The following is a 25,465-nucleotide window of genomic DNA, read 5'->3' as shown; positions in this document are numbered from 1 at the left end:
GCTGGTCCATCTATTCAATTTTCATTTTTCTTTCTCATTTCTTTTCTTTATTACAGGACTAGAAAAAACAATTTTATTTCAATTTTTATTAAAAATATTTTTCTTTTTTTCTACTATATTTTTTACTTTTTTCGTAAAGTTTCAAATTCCATTTTACTTTCATCATTTCATTTTATTCTATTTCACTGTATTCATTTTCTTCAAATTTTCAAATGTTTTCCTTTTTTCTTCCCTTTTTTTCTCTAATCTATCAATCTCCTTTTAACAGCCAGACCAAAACACACCTAGAATCTAGCGTTTATTTGATTTTTATGTGTTGTTGATAATTTTTTAGTTTCAATTTCTTTTACCTTATTAATTCCTTTTCTTCCTTCAAAATGACGAAATGAAGGCATTCACCCCAAAAGAAAGAGCAGAAAGAGAAGACAGCCAGGGACTTAATCAACAGAGATACAAACCAGATGTCTGAACAAGAATTTAGAATCATGACACTAAGAATACTAGCTGGCATTGAAAACAGATTAGAATCCCATTCTGTAGAGATAAAAGAAGTAAAAGCTAGTAAGGAGGAAATAAAAAATGCCATAACTGAGCTGCAAACTCAAATGGATGCCACAGCGGCAAGGATGGATGAGGCCAAAGCAGCAAATCAGTGATATAGAGGATAAACTTATGGAGGATAATGAAGCAGAAAAAAAAAAGAGGGAGACTAAGACAAAAGAGCACATTTTAAGAATTAGAGAAATCAGTGACTCATTAAAAAGGAACAACATCAGAATCATAGGGGACCCAGAAGATGAAGAGAAAGAAAACATGGTAGAAGGGTTATGTGAGCAAATCATACTGGAAAACTTTACTAACCTGGGGAAAGACACAGACATCAAAATCCATAGAGCACAGAGGACTCCCAGTAGAGTCAACAAAAACCGACCATCAACAAGGCATATCGTAGTCAAATTCACAAAATACTCAGGCAAGGAAAGAATCATGAAAGCAGCAAGGCAAAAAAAAGTCCTTAACCTACAAAGGAAGACAGATCAGGTTTGTAGCAGACCTATCCACAGAAACTTGGCAAGCCAGAAAGGAGTGGCAGAATATATTTAATGTGCTGAATCAGAAAAAATATGCAGCCAAGTATTGTTTATCCAGCAAGGGTGTCACTCAAAATAGAAGGCGAGATTAAAAGTTTCCCAAACAAAAATTAAAGGAGTATGTGACCACTAAACCAACCCTGAAAAAATTTTAAGCGGGACTCTCTGAGGGGAGAAAAGACAAAAAAAAAAAAAAAAAAAAAAAAAAAAAAGACCAAAAGCAACAAAGGACAAGAGAACACCACCAGAAACTCCAACTCTACAAGAAACACAATGGCAGTAAATTCATATCTTTCAGTACTCACTCTAAACATCAGTGGACTAAATGCTCCAATCAAAAGACAGAGGGTAACAGAAAGGATAAGAAAACAAGATCTGTCTATATGTTGTTTATAAGAGACCCACTTGAGACCTAAAGGAACCTTCAGATTGGAAGTAAGGGGATGGAGAACCATCTATCATGCTAATGGTCGCCAAAAGAAAGCCAGAGTAGCCATACTTAGACAATCTAGACTTTAAGACAGGCTGTGACACACTCAAATCAATGGAACAGAATAGAGAACCCAGAAATGGACCCACAAACGTATGGCCAACTAATCTTTGACAAAGCAGTAAAAAATGTCCAATGGAATAAAGACAGTCTCTTCAGCAAGTGGTGCTGGGAAAACTGGACAGAAACATGCGGAAGAATGAACTTTCTTACACCATACACAAAAATAAACTCAAAATGGATGAAAGACCTCAATGTAAGACAGAGAGCCATCAAAATCCTATAGGAGAAAGCAGGCAAAAACCTCTTTGATCTTGGCTGCAGCAACTTCTTACTCAACACGTCTCCCGAGGCAAGGGAAATAAAAGCAAAAATGAACTACTGGGACCTCATCAAAATAAAAAGCTTCTGCACAATAAAGGAAATAATCAGCAAAACTAAAATTCAACTGATGGAACAGGAGAAGATATTTGCAAATGATATATCAGATAAAGGGGTAGTAACCAAAATCTATAAAGAACTTATCAAACTCAACAGCCAAAAAACAAATAATCCAGTGAAGAAATGGGCAAAAGACATGAATAGACACTTCTCCAAGGAAGACATCCAGATGGCCAATCAACACATGAAAACATGCTCAACATCATCACGGAAACACAAATCAAAACCACAATGAGATACCACCTTACACCTGTCAGAATGGCTAACATTAACAACTTAGGCAACAACAGATATTGGTGAGGATGCAGAGAAAGAAGATCTCTTTTGCACCGTTGATGGCAATGCAAGCTGGTGCAGCCACTCTGGAAAACAGTATGGAGGTTCCTCAAAAAACTAAAAATAGAACTACACTATGACCCAGCAATTGCACTACTAGGCATTTATCCACGGGATACAGATGTGCTGTTTCAAAGGGACACATGCACACCCCATGTTTATAGCAGCACTATCAACAATAGCCAAATGTCTATCGATGGATGAATGGATAAAGAAAATGTGGTATATATATACAATAGAGTATTAACTCGGCAATCAAAAAGAATGAAATCTTGCCATTTGCAGCTACATGGATGGAACTGGAGGGTATTATGTTAAGTGAAATTAGTCAGAGAAAGACAAAAATCATATGACTTCACTCAGGAGGACTTTAAGAGACAAAACAGATGAATATAAGGGAAGGGAAACAAAAATAATATAAAAACAGGGAGGGGGACAAAACAGAAGAGGCTCATAAATATGGAGAACAAACTGAGGGTTGCTGGAGGGGTTGATGGAGAGGGGAGGGGCTAAATGGGTAAGGGGCATTAAGGAATCTACTCCTGAAATCATTGTTGCACTACATGCTAATTTGGATGTAAATTTTAAAAAATAAAAAATAAAATTAAAAAATAATAAATAAGTAAAATAAAAGAGACTTGTCACAAGAGATGAAGAAGGGCATTATATCATAATTATAATAACTCATTGATAATAATACCATAATAGTAGGAGACTTGAACACCCCACTTATAGCAATGGACAGATCATGTAAACAAAATCAACAAGGAAACAATGGCTTTGAATGACACACTGGACCAGATGGACCAAACAGATATATTCAGAACATTTCATCCTCAAGCAGCGAAATATACATTCTTCTCCAGTGAACATGGAACGTTCTCCAGAATAGATCACATACTGAGACACAAATGAGCCCTCAACAAGTACAAAAATATCGGTATCATAACATGCATATTTCCAGACCACAACGCTATGAAACTTGAAATCAACCACAAGAAAAAATGTGGAAAGATAACAAGTAAAGAGTTATCCTACTAAAGAATATCCTACTAAAGAATGATTGGGCTAACCAAGTCAAAGAGGAAATTAAAAAGTATTTGCAAGCCAATGAAAATGATAACACCATAGCCCAAAACCACTGGGATGCACGAAAGGCAGTCACAAGAGGGAAGTATATAGCAATCCATGCCTTCCCAAAGAAGGAAAAAAAGTCTCAGATACACAACCTAACCTTACACATTAAAGAGTTGGAAAAAGAACAGCAAATAAAACCCAAAATCAGCAAAAGATAGGAAATAATAAAGATCAGAGCAGAAATCAATGCTATCAAAACCAAAAATAAACAGTAGAACAGATCAATGAAACCAGAAGCTGTTTCTTCAAAAGAATTAACAAAATTGATAAACCACTAGCCAGTTGGATCAAAATGAAAAAGGAAAGGACCCCAAAAAATAAAATCAAGAATTAAAGAGATCACAACCAACACAGCAGAAATACAAATAATAAAAGAATATTATGAGCAATTATATGCCAATAAAATGGGCAATCTGGAAGAAATGGACAAATTCCTAGAAACATATAAACTACCAAAATTAAAACAGGGAGAAATAGAAAATTTGAATAGTAAAGAAATTGAAACAGTAATCAAAAATCTCCTCCAAAACAAGAGTCCAGGGTCAGATGGCTTTCCAGGAAAATTCTACCAAACATTTAAGGAAGAATTAACACCTATTCTCTTGCTGTTCCAAAAAATACGAATGGAAGGAAATCTTCCAAACTCTTTCAATGAAGTCAGCATTACCTTGATTCCAAAAACCAGATGAAGACCCCACTAAAAAGGAGAACTACAGACCAATTTCCCTGATGAACATGGATTCAAAAATCCTCAATAAGATATTAGCCAACCAGATCCAACAAAACATTATAAAAATTATTCACCAAGACCAAGTGGGATTTATACCTGGGATGCAGCGCTGGTTCAGTTCAATATCCACAAAACAATCAGTGTGATTCATCACATCAATAAAAGAAAGTAGGGATAGAAGGATCATACCTTGAGATCATAAAAGCCATATATGAAAGACCCAATGCTAAGATCATCCTCAATGGGGAAAAAAAATGAGAGCTTTCCCCCTAAGGTCAGGAACAAGACAGGGATGTCCACTCTCACCACTGTTATTCAACATAATATTGGAAGTCTCAGCCTCAGGCATCAGACAACACAAAGAAATAAAAGGCATCCAAATCGGCCAGGAGGAGGTCAAACTTTCACTCTTCACAGATGACATGGTACTCTATATGGAAAACCCAAAAGATTCCACCAAGAAACTGCTAGAACTGATTCAAGAATTCAGCAAAGTTGCAGGATATAAAATCAATGCACAGAAATCGGTTGCATTCCTATAAACCACCAATGAAGCAACAGAAAGAAATCAAGGAATCGATCCCATTTACAATTGCACCAAAACCCATAAAATACCTAGGAAAAGAATCTAACCAAAGAGGTGAAAAATCTATACACTGAAAGCTACAGAAAGCTTATGAAACAAATTGAAGAAGACACACAAAAAAAGGAAAAATATTCCATGCTCCTGGATAGGAAGAACAAATATTGTTAAAATGTCAATACTACCCAAAGCAATCTACATGTTCAATGCAATACCTATCAAAACAACACCAGTATTCTTCACAGAGCTAGAACAAACAATCCTACAATTTGTATGGAACCACAAAAGACCCCGAATAGCCAAAGCAATCTTGAAAAAGGAAACCAAAGCAGGAGGCATCACAATCCCACACTTGAAACTGTATTACAAAGCTGTAATCATCAAGACAGTATGGTACTATCACAAAAACAGACACTCAGATCAATGGAACAGAATAGAGAACCCAGAAATGGATCCAAAATCATATGGCCAACTAATTTTTGACAAAGCAGGAAAGAATGTCCAATGGAATAAAGACACTCTCTTCAGCAAGTGGTGCTGGGAAAACTGGACAGCGACATGCAGAACAATGAACCTGGACCACTTTGTTGCACCATACACAAAAATAAACTCAAAATGGGGCACCTGGGTGGCTCAGTCGGTTGAGTGTCCAACTTTGACTCAGGTCACGATCTCGCGGTCTGTGAGTTCAAGCCCCATGTTGGGCTCTGTGCTGACAGCTCAGAGTCTGGAGCCTGCTTCAGATTCTGTGTCTCCCTCTCTCTCTGCCCCTCCCCCACTCATGTTTGCTCTCTCTCTCTCTCTCTCTAACATAAACATTAAAAAAAATTAAAAAAAAACACCTCAAAATGGATGAAAGACCTAAATGTGAGGCGGGAAGCCATCAAAATCCTCAAGGAGAAAGCAAACCTTTTTTTTTTACCTTGGCCATAGCAACCTCTTACTCAACAGGAGGAAGGGAAGCAAAAGCAAAAGTGAATTATTGGGACCTCATCAAAATAAAAAGCTTCTGCACAATAAAGGAAACAATCAGCAAAACTCAAAGGCAACCAATGGGATGGGAGGAGATATCTGCAAACGACATATCAGATAAAGGGTTAGTATCCAAAATCTATAAACAACTTATCAAACTCAACAGCCAAAAACCAAATAATCCTGTGAAGAAATGGGCAAAAGGCACAAATAGACACTTCTCCAAGGAAGACATTCAGATGGCCAACCGACACATGAAAACATGCTCAACATTACTCATCATCAGGGAAATACAAATCAAAACCACAATGAGATACTACCTCATACCTGTCAGAATGGCTAACATTAACAACTCAGGCAACAACAGATGTTGGAGAGGATGCGGGAAAGAGGATCTCTTTTGCACTGCTGGTGGAAATGCAAACTGGCGCAGCCACTCTGGAAAACAGGATGGAGGTTCCTCAAAAAATTAAAAGTAGAACTACCCTACAACCCAGCAATTGCACTACTAGATATTTACCCAAAGGATACAGATATGCTGTTTCGAAGGGGCACATGCACCCCAATGTTTATAGCAGCACTATCAACAATAGCCAAAGTATGGAAAGAGCCCAAATGTCCATCGATGGATGAATGGATAAAGAAGATGTGGTGTATATATATACAATGGAGTATTACTCGGTAATCAAAAGAATGAAATCTTGCCATTTGCAACTACATGGATGGAACTAGAGGGTATTATGCTAAAAGAAATTAGAGAAAAACAAGTATCATATGACTTCACTCATATGATGACTTTAAGAAACAAAACAGATGAACACAAGGGAAGGGAAGCAAAAACAATAATAAAAACAGGGAGGGGGACAAAACATAACAGAGTCTTAAATATGGAGAACAAACAGTGGGTTACTAGAGGCATTGTGGGGGTGGGGGAGGGCTAAATGGATAAGGGGCATTAAGAAATCTACTCCTAAAATCATTGTCACACTATATGCTAACTTGGATATAAATTAAAAAAATAAACTAAATTTTAAAAAAAGGGCTTCTTAATGGAGTGACTCACCCAGGCACCCCAGTAATGTATCTTAAGGTATGTACATTGGTTTTTTGGGGGAGTGGGGGATATGATGCTATTCCATACCTAAATGGCTACAATATGGTGTAAACATAACTTTTATATGCACTAGGAAACCAAAAAGTTTAGGATTCAGTTTATTGCAATATTCACTTTACTGCAATCTCTTTGCCAGCCTGCAATCTCTTCTATATATAAAATAAGTAGCTGAACTAGAGGAGCAGTTCCTAATTCAGTGACTCATGCCATCTTTTTATAATAAACATTTTATAAAACATTTTAAACAGTTCCTTTAAAACACAAAGGAAAGGGCGCCTGGGTTGCAGTGGCTCAGTCAGGTTAAGTGTCTGACTTTGGCTCAGGTCATGATCTCTAGGTTTGTGGGTTTGAGCCCCATGTCAGGCTCTGTGCTGAAAGTTCAGAGCCTGGAGCCTGCTTCATATCCTAACCACTAGCACCTGTGAATGTGCTAGTGCTTAGGATGAAAAGGCAAAGGCTTTGCAGATGTGACTAAATTAAGGATCGTGAGATGGGGAGAGAGAGTTCCTACAGATAGTAAATGATCTGCCTGTGAATGCATCTTCCATATGCAAACCAACCAATCTACAGCCCATGCCCCCCAATCATCTCTTGTGTGGTATTACACTTCAGACCACTATCCACCTGCTCTAATCACTCTCAGGACAGGTACCAACCCCTGTGCCCCGGTACCTACAGAAATTATTCAAAATAGCCAATCCTAAACCCGCTTATTCTGCCTTGCCCATACCTTCCAAGGGGCAAGGAAGGAACCAAATAAAGGTTCCTGTTCACAGTTCCCCGCCTTTCCCTTCTCTGCCTGCTGACTGACCTAGGTGCTTCCTGTGTGGCCCCCTACAAATGGTGTGCCCGTTTCAATTAGCCACTGTAAGTACAGGGGCACCTGGATGCCTCAGTCGGTTAGGAGTATGACTTCAGCTCAGGTCCTGATCTCATGGTGTGTGAGTTTGAGCCCAGTGTCAGGCTCTCTGCTGTCAGTGTAGAGCTGCTTCAGATCCTCTGTCTCCCTCTCTCTCTGCCCCTCCCCACTCGCTAAAATAAATAAACATTAAAAAAAAAAAAAGAAACTGTAAGTATAAAGGATCTTTTTAATGGCAGTCACCTCCTGATATGTTTGTTGGATTCAACATACCTGAATAATAAAGAAATTATTTTACATATTAAATGTGACCTAGGAGGCAGATATTAATGATGTAGCCACAAGCCAAGGAATGCTACCTGCTACCAGAAGCTGGAAGAGACAAGAAGCAGACTGTCCCCTAGAGGCTCTGAAGAAAGCATGGCCCTGTCAATGCTTTGATTCTGGCCCAGTGAAACTGATGTCAGACTTCTGGCTTCCAGAACCGTGAGAGAATAAATTTCTGTTGTGTGAAGGACCAGGTCTGTGGTAATTTGTTAGAGCAGCCATAGAAAACTTATACAACTAGTAACATGTCCACATCCCAGAGCTTTACACATAAAGTACACTTTACACATAAAGTAAAATAGAAAGAAATAAAACTCATTATTCAATTGTTACAGTAAACATAAATGCTAATATTCAGTCTAGAATTTTGAATGGGTATCATAAATGAGACAGGTTGATTATTTTCTTTTGTGATGCAAACAAAATCAGCAATACAGTATAAGAAAAACATCCCATGACTAAATGTAGTTTATTTTAGTAATCTAAAGATGGTATAAAGTCACCATTTTAATTCCCTCTATTGATCACATGATCCTTTTTTGATATATCAAACTCCATAAATACTAAAAGTTCATTTGACAAAATTCAACACGCACTCTGTAGATGAATATTTTCTTAAAATGAGAAGACGTATGTATTTCAACCCAAGCCAGCAACATTTTGCTGAATGAAACAACACTAGGAACATTCTCATTAAAATGAGGACTACTGGGGCGCCTGGGTGGCTCGGTCGGTTAAACTTCCAACTTGGCTCAGGTCATGATCTCATGGTTGGTGAGTTTGAGCCCCATCTCGGGGTCTGGGCTGACAGCTCAGACCCTGGAACCTGCTTCAGATTCTGTGTCTCCCTCTCTCAGCCCCTCCCTCACTCATGCTCTCTCTCTCAAAAATAAACATAAAAAATTTTTTTAATAAATAAAATAAAATGAGGACTATGATGAAAATGTTTACTACCATTGCCATTATTTATCATTGTACTAAAGGTGACTGGGTGTCAATGAGACAAGGCAAAATAAAATTATAAAGATTGTTAAGGAAGAGATAAATTATTTACAGATAATATGACTATATCTGGAGAAACCAAAAGAATGGAATGAAAACCATTACAAACAATTAGAGAATGCAGATAAACTTTAAATACTCTATTTTTTTTTATTTATATATGAAATTTATTGTCAAATTGGTTTCCATACAACACCCAGTGCTCATCCCAAAAGGTGCCCTCCTCAATACCCATCACCTACCCTCTCCTCCCTCCCACCCCCCATCAACCCTTAGTTTGTTCTCAGGTCTCAACAGTCTCTTATGCTTTGGCTCTCTCCCACTCTAACCTCTTTTTTTTTTTTTCCTTCCCCTCCCCCATGGGTTCCTGTTAAGTTTCTCAGGATCCACATAAGAGTGAAACCATATGGTATCTGTCTTTCTCTGTATGGCTTATTTCACTTAGCATCACACTCTCCAGTTCCATCCACGTTGCTACAAAAGGCCATATTTCATTTTTTCTCTTTGCCACGTAGTATTCCATTGTGTATATAAACCACCATTTCTTTATCCATTCATCAGTTGATGGACATTTAGGCTCTTTCCATAATTTGGCTATTGTTGAGAGTGCTGCTATGAACATTGGGGTACAAGTGCCCCAAACTTTAAATACTCTAAAATAGACTTTCTAAACAAAGGGGGAAAGACAGTTTGTGGAATAAAGGGTGGGTAGCCATCTAGAAAAATAGTTTAATACATAACACCTCATAGTTTTCACTAAGATAAACTGTAAATGAATCAGAGATCAGTGCGTGTGCATGTACATATGTCAGGTAAGCATTAGAGGATACAATAAAATGGAGTAAGGGGGATAAGGAAAGTGCATGGAGCTCAGTTACATAGAACAAAGAAGGACTCTCTGAGGATGTGATACTGGAGCAGGGACCCAAAGGCATGGAGGTAAGCAAGCCTTGCCACTATCTGGTTGAAAAGTACTGCAGGTGGGAGGATCAGCTGCAAAGACCACTGAGGAAGGAGCAAGTCTGACAATTGGTGAAAGTGGTAAGACATGAACTGAAAAAGGCAGCCAGAGGCCAGACCTTAACAGGCCTTGTGGATCATTTCAAGAATCTCACCTTTTATCTACAACAAGAAGCTACTTGGGGAGTTCTTACACTCATGTTTTTCAAGGGAGTGACATACACTTTGGTGGAGGCACAGAGAATGCAGCGAGAAGAGTAGCAAGGGGGGCAGCAAGGAAATCAGTGAGAAACTACTGCAGTAGTTCACATAAGATATGATAGTTTGGCAATGGATGGTAGTAAGAATCATAAAAGTACCAGAAAAAAGCAAAAACACACAAGAATTCTATTTTAAACCACAAAACACAGAAGGATTAGCTAAAATCTATAAAAGAACAGAAAATCTGACCTGATTAACCAAGACACAAAGTAAGATTAAACTTTTTCCTTTCTTAATAATTTGTCTTAAAAGATATAAAGGCAATCTCCAACTCTGATTTTCTAACAATGGCACAAACACTGAAATGGCCATTTCAGTTTCACATATCCAGAAATCAGTCACTGTTCTCTCAATGATCAGCAGGCTCAAATATCAAGATGATAAATAGGTCTTTGAAGAGGGACAGAGGAGGATATAAAGGTGTGCTACTAATACCATTTTGGACTTCTCAAGAAACTACATTTCTGTAACATTATGGTGTCTGGATTTAAATGAAGCTTATAAACAATTATTTTAAACTACAACAAATTCAGATGTTGAAAACAGTTTACATGTTGCTTTGGTAGCTGAATCTGCTTTGGGAATAACCTAAACCAAGGTGTTTTTGTTTTTGTTGTTTGTTTCTTTATTTTTGAGAGAAAGACAGAGCGTGAGTGGGGAGGGGCAGAGAGAGAGGGAGACACAGAATCTGAAGCAGGCTCCAGGCTCTGAGGTGTCAGTACAGAGCCCAACGTGGGGCCTGAACTCATGAACCATGAGATCGTGACCTGAGCAGAAGTCAGACACTTCAGCCAGTCGCCCCCTAAACCAAGTTCTGACTGTTATTTTCTTATAGTGTTGCCTTAATTTCAGTACAATTTCAAACATTGTTGTTCACTCTGATGACTGTTGTTCACATTTGATGACTAAAACCCAAAAATTTAAAACAGGCTCAAACAGATATTTGTACACCTACATTCTTGGTAGCATTATTCACAATAGGCAAAGTTGAAAGCAAGCCAGGTGTCCATCAATGGGTTAATTGATAAAATGTAGCATAACCATCCATACAATGGAATATTATTTAGCCTTTAAAAAGGAAGGATATTTTGACACATGAGGACATTAAGCTAAGTGATTTTCAATCCCAAAAAGACAAATACTGTATGACTCTACCTATGTGAAGTACCTACAGTAGTCAAATTCATAAATACAAAGTGAAATGGTGGGTGCCCAGGGCTAGGGGGAGGGGGAAATGGGGAGTAGTGGGTACAGATTATCAGCTGGGGAAAATGAAACAATTCTGAAGATGGCTGGAGATGGATGGTTACACAACAATGTGAATGTACTTAACACTAAAAAACTATATACTTAAAAATGGTTAAGATGGCAAATTTTATGATATATGTATTTTACAATTAAAAACCTATTTCAAAGAAAATGAACTAAAACTGATATGTAAGTGGCATTTTGGAAATGATTTAGAAAAGAGAAGAAAAACCTGCTTTTCACCTGTCCCCGATTAAACTTGAAATAAGATGTCTACAGAGGCAGTCCTCAGCCTCCAAACATTATATCTGGAAACCCCCCAGACTACCTCCTGTACTTAGACTGCTGTGCAACAACCACTGAGAAGCTCAGAAAGCCAAAGTTTCCATGTCAGCAGCACTGCTGTCTTAGCTGGGCAAATGGGCTACCTTCACCCATTCAATGCACTATACTGAGTAGCAGGTAGATGGATTTAGGAGTAGGGAAAGAAGGAGCAAAGAGCTGAAGTGGTAGGGAGGATGGAGTCACATAAAGAAAAGGGTATGGGGTTTAAGAGCTGCCTGAATTATCCATATCACCATACCCACCTATATACTCAATTCTTACGTCTCTGAACTACGAATTATTAGAAAAAATCATTTTGTAAAACATAAACAACAAAGTAAATGAATAAACAATTTTGTAACTGCCTTTTTGACTTCCCTGTTCTTTTTCTTTTGTTATTTTACCTACTTTTTACTCCATGTCATTCTCACAATCTGATAAATTTTCTTTTGATCCAACAATTCTACTTCCTAGGTATCTATTCTTCTTTCTAGGTATCTATACAATTCAAATAAGCTCCCACATGTGCAAATTTCTTTTTGTATAAAGAAGCACTGTTTGCATTAGTAAAAGCCTAGACAACCCAAATATCTGTGAAAATTAATAAAAGGAAATCTCATTTTGAATGGGGTCAGAAGGCCAGCAGAGGGCGCTCTCATGCCCTAACACTTGTGATCAATTGCAGACCCAACAGAAAGAGATATACCTTGCACATGGATACTATTTTACTAAGCCAGGAGGTGGAAGAAAGGTTTCCTCCTTCCACAGCAAAAGCCCAGCCAAGGAGAAATGGTCACAACTCAGTAAATGAAACGCCCCTTTACTTCCAACTCCCAGTTTACTCAAATGAGCTTTTTGTTTATAACAGCCCTCCCACCCATCCACCCTCCCAACCCCCCAACCACCAGCACCACTTTCTTGTATTCAGAGGAGTGCTTTCCTCTCCTTTGTTCTCTGGTCTTGCCTGTGGTTTTCTGGTAGCTTGTTTGTTCTGTATTTCAATTCTCTGCTGTTACCAAATAAACCCATTTTTGCTGATAGAATTTGCTGGTAGTTTTATTTTTTAAGGTTAACACATCTATCAATGGTCATCTTAAATGAGTAAGCTTTCATTGAAGAAACTCTTTATGTACTAATACAAGATCTCTAAGATGTATTTTTCATAACACATATAGTATGCTAACATTCTTTTGAAAAAAATGAAGGAGTAAGAACTGGCATGTGTGTGTATGTAGAGAGACATGGTACACCTATGAAATAATTTGGAAAAAGCTAGCTAAATTGCTTTCTCAAAGGAAGGAAAAGAAGACTTTTCACTTTTGTACCTCTGAAATGATTAGCTATGTGAATGTGTTATCTTTTAAACAATAAATGCAGTGTTGAAAAAAAATCCTTAAGTTAAATACCCAGAGAACTTTTATTTAAAAAAAAATAAATAAAAATAGTATATTCATTATCTGTACATTTAATTATTTATTTGATTTCTTCTTGGCTTCCTCTATCATACTAATTGGCAGGTGGGATTTTACTCCCTAACATACACACTGGTTTCTTCTGTTGTCACAAAATATTGAAACAAGTTTCCTCAAGACAGGCTATATATAAAATAAACCTAAACCTGACCAAAAAAGGGCTCATTGTCATCTAGCGTTACACTAGGAAATCCAGGCTTAGATCTAAAGAAAAAAAAAGAAAAAAAAAAAGATTCTCTTATAGTGTCAGACTAGGAAATGGAAACATCATTAAAGCAGTTATGCAACTTATAATATACCTATGAATCTGACAGCATTCAGACCACTATCAAATGTAGAGCTACATGTGAACATCAACTGACTCTTAAGTAGACTTCAAAAGGTCATGCAAGGGTCTACTAGGTTAGTTCCCTGTGCCACATATCCCTCATGGGGCTGGCCACAAACTACTTGAAAGCTCTTTGACGGTGGGATGGAAGACCAATGAATTGATTTTCTTATCAAATTTCATACAAACTTCCCACAAGAAATGTCTTAATAAATGGTAACAATAATAAATGAATATTACATAAATACATAGTACATGAATATAATGAAAATAAGCAAAAATAAGGGCTATGCAGAAATATACCCAAAAAAGGTTCATAATATGACATTCAACAAAGTGGAACAGAAAGGGAAAGCTTCAGGAGTTCTGGGTTTTTTAATTTTTAAGTTTATTTATTTATTGGGGGATGCAGAGAGAAAAGGGGAGAGAATATCAAGCAGGCCCCATGCTGTCAGCACAGGGCCTTATACAAGGCTTGATCTCACAAACTGTAAGATCATGACCTTAGCTGAAACAAACAGACACTTAACCAAATGAGCCACCCAGGATATTCCCAGGGGAACAAAAGTCCCCATGTCTCACTAATGGGCAACAAGGCCCTTCTGAACAAGTGCCAGACCCCATCTTCTGATTCTTCTACTACTCTGCTTCAGCTACACTGACTTCCCTGCTGTGTCCTGAAAATATCATACCTAATAACTAATACCTACCCTAATGTCTTTACTCTAGTGGTTCCTGATCCCTAGAATAGTTTCCCGAACCTCTGCATGGCTAACTCACTTACCATTTTTATAATTCTATGATAGTAGTATTATTATCATCCCAAGTATACCAGGAATTTGACAAAAGTCAAGTAGACAAGAAGTTCCACGTTGACAGGGACTTACTTATCTTGTTCTCTGCTGTATACCTAAGTGCCCCACTCAGTGCCAGGGATAAATGTGCAGTCTACAGACAGATATTTGTTGAATGAAATAAATCTGTATTTTCTAATCTTTCTATAATGAATATGCATTTCTTATAAAACAAAGTATGCATATTATGATTGCAACTATATAAAAAAAACACATATCAGGCAATTTGCAAACTATGTGTTATCAAGGTGGTGGAATTAAGAGGGGTGTCAAATTCTTTTAGACTTAAAAAAGTATTATATATTCTTCAGTTATTAAAAACAAATCTTCCCATGGTGTTTTGTTATAGAGAACATTCTTTCATTTGAAAGCTTTTAACAGAGAAAACAGGTTATATGCATGAGGGATTCATGACTAGAAACATGGGTGTGTGCATACTAAGTTGGTACACTATTGGAAATATCACATATATCATTTCATTGAAATTACCCTTGCTTTAATCTCCTTAAGAATAAAAACATAATAGAATGACAGCAAGAAGGGAAGAAATATTGCCCAAATCAAGAAAAATCAAACTGCCAATGAAAAATAGCACCAAACTAAAAAATATAAACACATAATTTCTAGATCCATAGAACAAATTTAATGCATGTAGCATAGTCCAAAGTATTTGATAATTCTGTGCTATCTTTATTATATTTTTTACACATATTCACAATTTAAACAAACTCAAGTATATTTCTTTGCAAAATACCCTAATATTTTCCTGTATTTTGGTATTTTAGACAGATAAACAGAGACTGATACAACTAAATGTACACTAGAATTTAACCATGCTAAACAATGAAAAAGAAAAGAAATACCCAACATCATAAAAATTGTTCATGGAAAAAAAGAGAGAAAGTAATATTCATATGAAGTAAATGTAGGTATCTTTGGATAGTAAGACTTTTTTTCTAGCTTGTAGTTTTCCAATTTTCTATTATTTTTGTAATAAAAATAAACTTCAAAAAGTATCTGCAAAATATACTCAAAAACATTATTGCAATTCAAGTGTTAAATGGTAGCATGTTATCTTAGACAAGGCAGTTTTTAGCCACAAAACAGAGTGAACTAAATAATACAAATACAAACTTAAATCCCTCTATTTAAACTAAGTCTGACAAGAAAAGGAAAGTATTCTTTGAAATAAAATAAGACTCAAGTTCTTACCCAGCTAAACCCAGGTAAATGAATAATAGCTTTTAACCACTGACAGGAAAAAGAAAAAAGAAACCACAAAGTAATTTTCTAAAAGCAACATTACTAAGTTATTATATGATATACACTCACACCCAAAAGAGATATTATCAGATGCACTCAATCTTAAAAAAAAAAAAAAAGTATTCATAACATGTGTTGAGGTAAATCAATGTACCGATCTCAATTTATACTCAAAGAAATGCATTTTAAAATAGATCTAGGGGTGCCTGGGTGGCTCAATCGGTTAAGTGTTTGACTTTGGCTCAGGTCATGATCTCACAGTCTGTGAGTTTGAGCCCCTCTGTGCTAACAGCTCAGAGCCTGGAGATGCTTCAGATTCCGTGTCTCCCTCTCTCTCTGCCCCTTCCCGGCTCGTGCTCTCTCTCTCTCTCAAAAATAAACATACATTTAAAAATCTTAAATAAAATAGATCTAGATTTTTAAAAATGCATTTTACCAGCTTTCAAAAAACAGTAAATACTTAAATAGCATAACATTTCTCATATCTGAAAAGATGAATCTGGGGGAAGAGCACAAGGGTACAAGAGAAAAACCATCAACTATAGCAATACAAATTATATCGTGGCTTAGTATGAAATATCAAGTAGAGATGGAGTATCCTATTGCTCCTCAAACTACTGTGGGTCAGCACCAGTCTGAGATTTCCAATCCAGCACAGAGAATATAACACACTTTAACAAAATACGGTTTAAAATAGTTAAACAAAGAGGCTATTACACTGAAGAGCTCTCATGGTACCCTACCTAAACAAATCAAATTCTAAAGCAGTCAATGTTCTTCAATCTAAGAAAACAAAACCCAAGAAAAACTACTCATCAACAGTCAACTAGATTTTCTCAAATCTAGGAAAATGAACCTCAAGAAAAACTATCATCACGGCCAATTAACTAAATTTTCCCAAAGCAAACATTTAAGTTAAAACCAATTAAATAATTTTTTTGTTTTGTTTCCCTGTCTTTTCTATTAAAACCTCTGCCCTAGGCCCCACAGGCAGAGCACATGTAATCATTTCAGATTTGGTGCTCCCCACTAGAATTGGTGTTTGCTCAAATAAACTATTAAGATTTATCTTTTTACAATACCATTAAAAAACACTAGAAATGAAATAAAACAAACATACAAAATAAGGGTCCAAATGTATCTTTTAAATGTTTATTTATTTATTTTTGCATAAGCAGGGGAGGGACAGAGAGAGAGAGAGAGAGAGAGAGAGAGAGAGAATCCCAAGCAGGCTCTGCAACAGCGCCGTCAGCGCAGAGCCCAGCACGGCACTCAATCTCACCAACCCTGAGGTCATGACCTGAGCTGAAATCAGGATGGACCTAAGCCAACCAGGCACCTCACAGGTCCAAATGTTTTAAATTATTATTGAGTTTGGCATACAATTAGTAACTTGACAACTACTACACAGGTTTTGAACACTATTTCTATACTAACCTGTGTTAGAGAACCAGTACTAAGCACTTTGAGTACTCCCAGGCTAGAGCTTGGTCCACTGACACCTTCCTCCAGCCTTTCTCCAAAGCCCTAAATGGACACTGAAGGAAGCCATAAGGTTCAGCAAGTACTGCAAACACAACACTTGAAATATGTCATCATATTGCCACAGAGCCCAACACGGGCCTAGAACCCATGAACCATGAGATGAACCAGAGCTGAAGTCGAATGCCTAACCAACTGAGCCACCCAGGCACCCCAAAGGTTTACTCATTTCTAACCTTCCAACAGTTTCCCATCACTAAAAATGACATGTCTTTCTAGCACTCCGCATAAGAAATTGCTTTATTTACTCAATTTGAACAAGAAAGGATAACGTTGGATTTGAGAATAATTTGAACAAAGGAAAACATGAGTGAATGAACTGAACATCTGTTGACTTTTTATCTACTATATTTCTCCAAATATGAATGTTACAGTGCCATAAAGTCATTTTACCCAAGTAGGCCCACTATTTCATAAAATTATATTTAGTTTTCCTTTGCATGCTAGATTTCATCTCTGTTAGAAATGTTCACACAGATTTGTTTCTAATAAACAGACATTTGCATCTGGTAAAATTTTTGTTCTCTTCATTAAGATAAATCCTGTGAAACTTAACTGTAAATCTACCCACTTTAAACAAGTAATCTTGGGTGGCTGTGTCTCATTTTACTAATTTTTCACTTTTTTGCTCTATACCTTACATTAGTTAATCAAGATACAAAACCCTGAGATTACTTATCTAGGTAGACACCCAATAGTCAAAAATGGCTAAAAATATTAAATATGTCAGAGAAGACTTGACATTTCACAGCAGGAAAAAAGCCTCTGGAAAACCTAATCACAGTGCAACAGTAGAATTGTACCTTGTTACATCTAGAATCAGACCTGGTTTCAAGTCTAAGTCCTACCTCTGCCTCACTGTGGAACCATGGACAAGTTACCTAATTTTTCCAGGCCTCAGTTTTTCTATACAGGCCCTTCACAGGGATGTTGTAAAGGAAAAAACAAGAAAGTATACAAAGTGAATTGAAAATGTGAAGCCATACACTGAATGTACCTAGTTAGAAATATAACTATGGTTTATACCCAGCTCTTAGGAAATCGCCCACAAGCAGCATCAAATTCCACAGACGGCTTACTACCACACTGAGCAATGGCTTTCCAATTTTAGTTTCCACCTTCTGAAAGGCATACACATTTCATTTTTAGAAGTACTGTAGAAGGAAGAAGGAATAGGGAAGAGGAAAAACTAAAGTGAAAAAGAATTACTGAGGCAAAATGGTTGCTTGTTACAAGTCAAGGGGTTACTTGAGTTTCAAAGAGCAATACCAACCAAAGCAAATGAAAATATTTATGTTCAACATCCCCATATATATCAGGGCTAAATTAGGAACCATCAAAATAGTAAGTTTGAAGAACTTGTTATGCCAATATAAAAACCAAAAAGGTCAAATAAATCCACAGGCTACAAATGTTACAAATATGCATGAAAAAGAGTACGCATATATATAGATGAGTGCTCCCCCAACCCCCAAACTCCAACAAAAACAGTAAGGTTGAAGAGGCAATGAGTAGCTTTGTCATTACTCTCACTTTAGATGGAGATACACTTGAACATCTCACTCCCTTTGAGCAAACAGAGAATACAGGGTTACATATGTCAGAATGATTAGATGGGAGAACAGACAGAGAAGCTCAAAAACATGACTAACAATGCAGAATATATCTATATAACTGAAACGACTGAATATTGGAAATTGTGCTTAGTGGAAATCTAGACACATAACTCCTAGTAATGTTATTAATGACTCTACTATACAGCTGCCAAAAGTACATTTAACCATTTCTATTATAAAATACAGTACGTCTAGGTAGAGTTATACATTCAGAACACATGAGGAGAATCATCTTACTGTCCTTTCTGGTATCTAAAAACTTTAAAACTTACTAGATTCCACTGTCATCTGAAGCAAACTATCAATGACATTGGAGAGGAGTCCTTTACTGGATATTCTTAGATGATTTAGTATTACTGGAACAGCTTGATACTCCAAAAACAAGATTTTTCCTTCATCTGTCTTCAAGTCTAAACACAGAGAATCAAACGCCTGAGCCAGGTAGTCAGCTGAAAAAAAAATACATAAAATCAACTGCTGTTATCAGTCAGGAGTGTAGTTGGTAATCAAAAAAAAAATAAATAAATAAATAAAATAAAAATACCATCACTTAAATTCAAAAGGGAAAAAATAGATTTGAGAAGGGGAAGATGGCGGCGTAGGAGGACACTGGGCTCACCGCGTCCTGCTGATCACTTAGATTGCACCTACACCTGACTAAATAACCCAGAAAACTGCCAAAAGACTAGCAGAACGGATTCTCTGGAGCCAAGAGCAGACGAAGAGGGTAGAAGGGCGGAGAGGCAGTGAGCTCTACACGGACTGGCGGTAGGGACGGGACGGGGCGGAGGGGCAGCCCTCCAGCCAAGCAGAGGCCCCGAGTCTGGCTTGCAAAAGCAGAGGGGCCGGAGGGAGTATGTTCGGACAGCAAGCGGAACTTAACATCTGCTCAGAGAGCCGGAGGGCTGGAGGACAACAGGAGGGAGAGTTGTTGAGCCCCGGACAACAGAGCTCAGCTTGGCTGGAAACAGAGGTGCTCGCCAGTGCCATCTCCCTCGCCCATCCCCCAGCCAAAATCCCAAAGGGAACCAGTTCCTGCCAGGGAACTTGCTTGCACCTCGCAAACCCCCAACGTTGTGCTTCTGCGGATCCATCCATCCGGTCTGACTCCCTCCCGGTGCCGCAGGGCCCCTGCTGAAGCAGATCACTGAAGGATTAGCGAGCTGAGCCTGCCACTCCCGCCCCTGTGCACCTTGCCCATCCACCCCAGCTAATACACCAGCTCCCCAGCACCACAAGCCTGGCAGTGTGCAAGTAGCCCAGAAGGGCCACGCCACCCCACAGTGAACCCCGCTCCTAGGAGAGGGGAAGAGAAGGCACACACCAGTCTGACTGTGGCTCCAGCAGTGGGCTGGGGGCAGACATGAGATCTCACTGCGGCCACGCCCACCAACGCAAGTTATTCAAGACAGCACAGGGGAAGTGCCCTGCAGTTCCGCACCATTCCAGGGACTATCCAAAATGACAAAACAGAAGAATTCCCCTCAAAAGAATCTCCAGAAAATAACAACAGCTAACGAACTGATCAAAAAGGATTTAAACAATATAACAGAAAGTGAATTTAGAATAATAGTCATGAAATTAATTGCTGGGCTTGAAAACAGTATAGGGGACAGCAGAAAATCTCTTGCTACAGAGATCAAGGGACTAAGGGACAGTCAGGAGGAGCTAAAAAATGCTATTAATGAGCTGCAAAATAAAATGGAGATGACCACGGATCAGATTGAAGACGCAGAGGAGAAAATAGGTGAACTAGAAGATAAAATTATGGCAAAACAGGAAGCTGAGAAAGAGAGAGAAAAAAATCCAGGAGTATGAGGAGAGAATTAGAGAACTAAGTGATGCACTAAAGAGATATAATCTATGCATAATTGGTATTCCAGAGGAGGAAGAGAAAGGGAAAGGTGCTGAAGGTGTACTTGAAGAAATCATAGCTGAGAACTTCCCTGATATGGGAAGGGAAAAAGGCATTGAAATCCAAGAGGCACAGAGAACTCCCTTCGGACATAACTTGAATCGATCTTCTGCATGACATATCATAGTGAAACTGGCAAAACACAAGGATAAAGAGAAAATTCTGAAAGCAGCTAGGGATAAACGTGCCCTCACATATAAAGGGAGACCTATAAAACTCGTGACCGATCTCTCTACTGAAACTAGGCAGGCCAGAAAGGAATGGGAGGAAATCTTTAATGTGATGAACAGAAAAATATGCAGCCGAGAATCCTTTATCCAGCAAGTCTGTCATTCAGAATGGAAGGAGAGATAAAGGTCTTCCCAAACAAAAACTGAAGGAATTCGTCACCACTAAACCAGCCCTACAAGAGATCCTAAGGGGGATCCTGTGAGACAAAGTACCAGAGATATTGCTACGAGCATGAAACCTACAGATATCACAATGACTCTAAACCCGTATCTTTCTATAATAACACTGAACATAAATGGACTAAATGTGCCAACCAAAAGACATAGGGTATCAGAATGGATAAAAAAACAAGACCCATCTATTTGCTGTCTATAAGAGACTCATTTTAGACTGGAGGACACCTTCAGATTGAAAGTGAGGGGAGGGAGAACTATCATACTACTGGAAGTCAAAAGAAAGCTGGGGTAGCCATACTTATATCAGACAAACTAGACTTTAAATTAAAGGCTGTTACAAGAGATGAAGAAGGGCATTATACAATAATTACAGGGTCTATCCATGAAGAAGAACTAACAATTATAAATGTCTATGCGCCAACTACGGGAGCCCCCAAATATATAAAACAATTACTCACAAACATAAGCAACCTTATTGATAAGATGCGGTAATTGCAGGGGACTTTAACACTCCACTTACAGCAATGGATAGATCATCTAGACACACGGTCAATAAAGAAACAAGGGCGCTGAATGATACATTGGATCAGATGGACTTGACAGATATATTTAGAACTCTGCATCCCAAAACAACAGAATATACTTTCTTCTCGAGTGCACATGCAACATTCTCCAAGATAGAGCACATACAGGGTCACAAAACAGTATACAAGAATTGAGATCATACCATGCATACTTTCAGACCACAATGCGATGAAGCTTGAAATCAACCACAGGAAAAAGTCTGGAAAACCTCCAAAAGCATGGAGGTTAAAGAACACCCTACTAAAGAATGAGTGGGTCAACCAGGCAATTAGAGAAGAAATTAAAAAATATATGGAAACAAACGAAAATGAAAATACAACAATCCAAACGCTTTGGGATGCAGCGAACGCAGTCCTGAGAGGAAAATACATTGCAATCCAGGCCTATCTCAAGACACAAGAAAAATCCCAAATACAAAATCTAACAGTACACCTAAAGGAAATAGAAGTAGAACAGCAAAGACAGCCTAAACCCAGCAGAAGAAGAGAAATAATAAAGATCAGAGCAGAAATAAACAATACAGAATCTAAAAAACTGTAGAGCAGATCAATGAAACCAAGAGTTGGTTTTTTTGAAAAAATAAACAAAATTGATAAACCTCTAGCCAGGCTTCTCAAAAAGAAAAGGGAGATGACCCAAATAGATAAAATCATGAATGAAAATGAAATTATTACAACCAATCCCTCAGAGATACAAGCAATTATCAGGGAATACTCTGAAAAATTATATGCAACAAATTGGACAACCTGGAAGAAATGCACAAATTCCTAAACACCCACACTCTTCCAAAACTCAATCAGGAGGAAAGAGAAAGCTTGAACAGACCCATAACTGGCCAAGAAATTGAATCGGTTATCAAAAATCTCCCAACAAATAAGAGTCCAGGACCAGATGGCTTCCCAGGGGAGTTCTACCAGACGTTTAAAGCAGAGATAATACCTATCCTTCTCAAGCTATTCTAAAAAATAGAAAGGGAAGGAAAACTTCCAGACTCATTCTATGAAGCCAGTATAACTTTGATTCCTAAACCAGACAGAGACCCAGTAAAAAAAAAGAGAACTACAGGCCAATATCCCTGATGAATATGGATGCAAAAATTCTCAATAAGATACTAGCAAATCAAATTCAACAGCATATAAAAAGAATTATTCACCATGATCAAGTGGGATTCATTCCTGGGATGCAGGGCTGGTTCAACATTCACAAATCAATCAACGTGATACATCACATTAATAAAAGAAAAGATAAGAACCATATGATCCTGTCAATCGATGCAGAAAAGGCCTTTGACAAAATCCAGCACCCTTTCTTAATAAAAACACTCGAGAAAGTCGGGATAGAAGGAACATACTCAAAGATCATAAAAACCATTTATGAAAAGCCCACAGCTAACATCATCCTCAATGGGGAAAAACTCAGAGCTTTTTCCCTGAGATCAGGAACATGACAGGGATGTCCACTCTCACCGCTGTTGTTTAACATAGTGTTGGAAGTCCTAGCATAAGCAATCAGACAACAAAAGGAAATCAAAGGCATCAAAATTGGCAAAGATGAAGTCAAGCTTTCGCTTTTTGCAGATGACATGATATTATACATGGAAAATCCGATAGACTCCACCAAAAGTCTGCTAGAACTGATACATGAATTCAGCAAAGTTGCAGGATACAAAATCAATGTACAGAAATCAGTTGCATTCTTATACACTAATAATGAAGCAACAGAAAGACAAATAAAGAAACTGATCCCATTCACAATTGCACCAAGAAGCATAAAATACCTAGGGATAAATCTAACCAAAGATGTAAAAGATCTGTATGCTGAAAACTATAGAAAGCTTATGAAGGAAATTGAAGAAGATATAAAGAAATGGAAAAACACTCCGTGCTCATGGATTGGAAGAATAAACATTGTCAAAATGTCAATACTACCCAAAGCTATCTACACATTCAATACAATCCCAATCAAAATTGCACCAGCATTCTTCTGGAAACTAGAACAAGCAATCCTAAAATTCATATGGAACCACAAATGACCCCGAATAGCCAAAGTAATTTTGAAGAAGACCAAAGCAGGAGGCATCACAATCCCAGACTTTAGCCTCTACTACAAAGCTGTCATCATCAAGACAGCATGGTATTGGCACAAAAACAGACACATACCAATGGAATAGAATAGAAACCCCAGAACTAGACCCACAAACGTATGGCCAACTCATCTTTGACAAAGCAGGAAAGAACATCCGATGGAAAAAAGACAGTCTCTTTAACAAATGGTGCTGGGAGAACTGGACAGCAACATGCAGAAGATTGAAACTAGACCACTTTCTCACACCATTCACAAAAATAAACTCAAAATGGATAAAGGACCTGAATGTGAGACAGGAAACCATCAAAACCCTAGAGGAGAAAGCAGGAAAAGACCTCTCTGACCTCAGCCGTAGCAATCTCTTACTTGACACATCTCCAAAGGCAAGGAAATTAAAAGCAAAAATGAACTACTGGGACCTCATGAAGATAAAAAGCTTCTGCACAGCAAAGGAAACAATCAACAAAACTAAAAGGCAACCAACGGAATGGGAAAAGATATTTGCAAATGACATATCGGACAAAGGGCTAGTATCCAAAATCTATAAAGAGCTCACCAAACTCCACACCCGAAAAGCAAATAATCCAGTGTAGAAATGGGCAGAAAACATGAATAGACACTTCTCTAAAGAAGACACCCGGATGGCCAACAGACACATGAAAAGATGATCAACGTTGCTCCTCATCAGGGAAATACAAATCAAAACCACACTCAGGTATCACCTCACACCAGTCAGAGTGGCCAAAATGAACAAATCAGGAGACTATAGATGCTGGAGAGGATGTGGAGAAACAGGAACCCTCTTGAACTGTTGGTAAGAATGCAAACCGGTGCAACTGCTCTGGAAAACAGTGTGGATGTTCCTCAAAAAATTAAAAATAGACCTACCCTATGACCCAGCAGTAGCACTGCTAGGAATTTACCCAAGGGATACAGGAGTGCTGATGCATAGGGGCACTTGTACCCCAATGTTTATAGCAGCACTCTCAATAGCCAAATTATGGAATGAGCCTAAATGTCCATCAACTGATGAATGCATAAAGAAATTGTGGTTTATATACACAATGGAGTACTATGTGGCAATGAGAAAGAATGAAATATGGCCCTTTGTAGCAACGTGGATGGAACTGGAGAGTGTTATGCTAAGTGAAATAAGCCATACAGAGAAAGACAGATACCATATGTTTTCACTCTTATGTGAATCCTGAGAAACTTAACAGAAACTCATGGGGAGGGGAAGGAATAAAAAAAGAGGATAGAGTGGGAGAGAGCCAAAGCATAAGAGACTATTAAAAACTGAGAACAAGGGGCGCCTGGGTGGCGCAGTCGGTTAAGCGTCCGACTTCAGCCAGGTCACGATCTCGCGGTCGGTGAGTTCGAGCTCCGCGTCAGGCTCTGGGCTGATGGCTCGGAGCCTGGAGCCTGTTTCCGATTCTGTGTCTCCCTCTCTCTCTGCCCCTCCCCCGTTCATGCTCTGTCTCTCTCTGTCCCAAAATAAATAAATGTTGAAAAAAAAAATTAAA

The 25,465-nt window shown here is 38.1% G+C and overlaps 1 protein-coding gene across 6 annotated transcripts in view; it reads right to left on the bottom strand.

Annotated features, from left to right (window-relative positions):
- Positions 1–25,465, bottom strand: part of CCDC138 (coiled-coil domain containing 138) — a 147,580-nt gene that overhangs the window by 22,996 nt on the left and 99,119 nt on the right. For all 6 annotated transcript variants that reach the window (XM_086701490.1, XM_086701491.1, XM_086701486.1 and 3 more), the window contains one exon: positions 19,223–19,399. In XM_086701490.1, coding sequence (XP_086557616.1) covers positions 19,223–19,399 — 177 coding nt within the window. The remainder of the gene's footprint in view (positions 1–19,222; positions 19,400–25,465) is intronic.

This window comes from Puma concolor, chromosome A3 (genome assembly GCF_028749965.1).
Source record: "Puma concolor isolate L17-30 chromosome A3, mPumCon1.1.hap2, whole genome shotgun sequence".
NCBI classification, from domain to species: Eukaryota; Metazoa; Chordata; class Mammalia; order Carnivora; family Felidae; genus Puma; species Puma concolor.
Note: the sequence above shows the minus strand (reverse complement) of the source record. Positions and strands in the feature narration are given on the sequence as shown.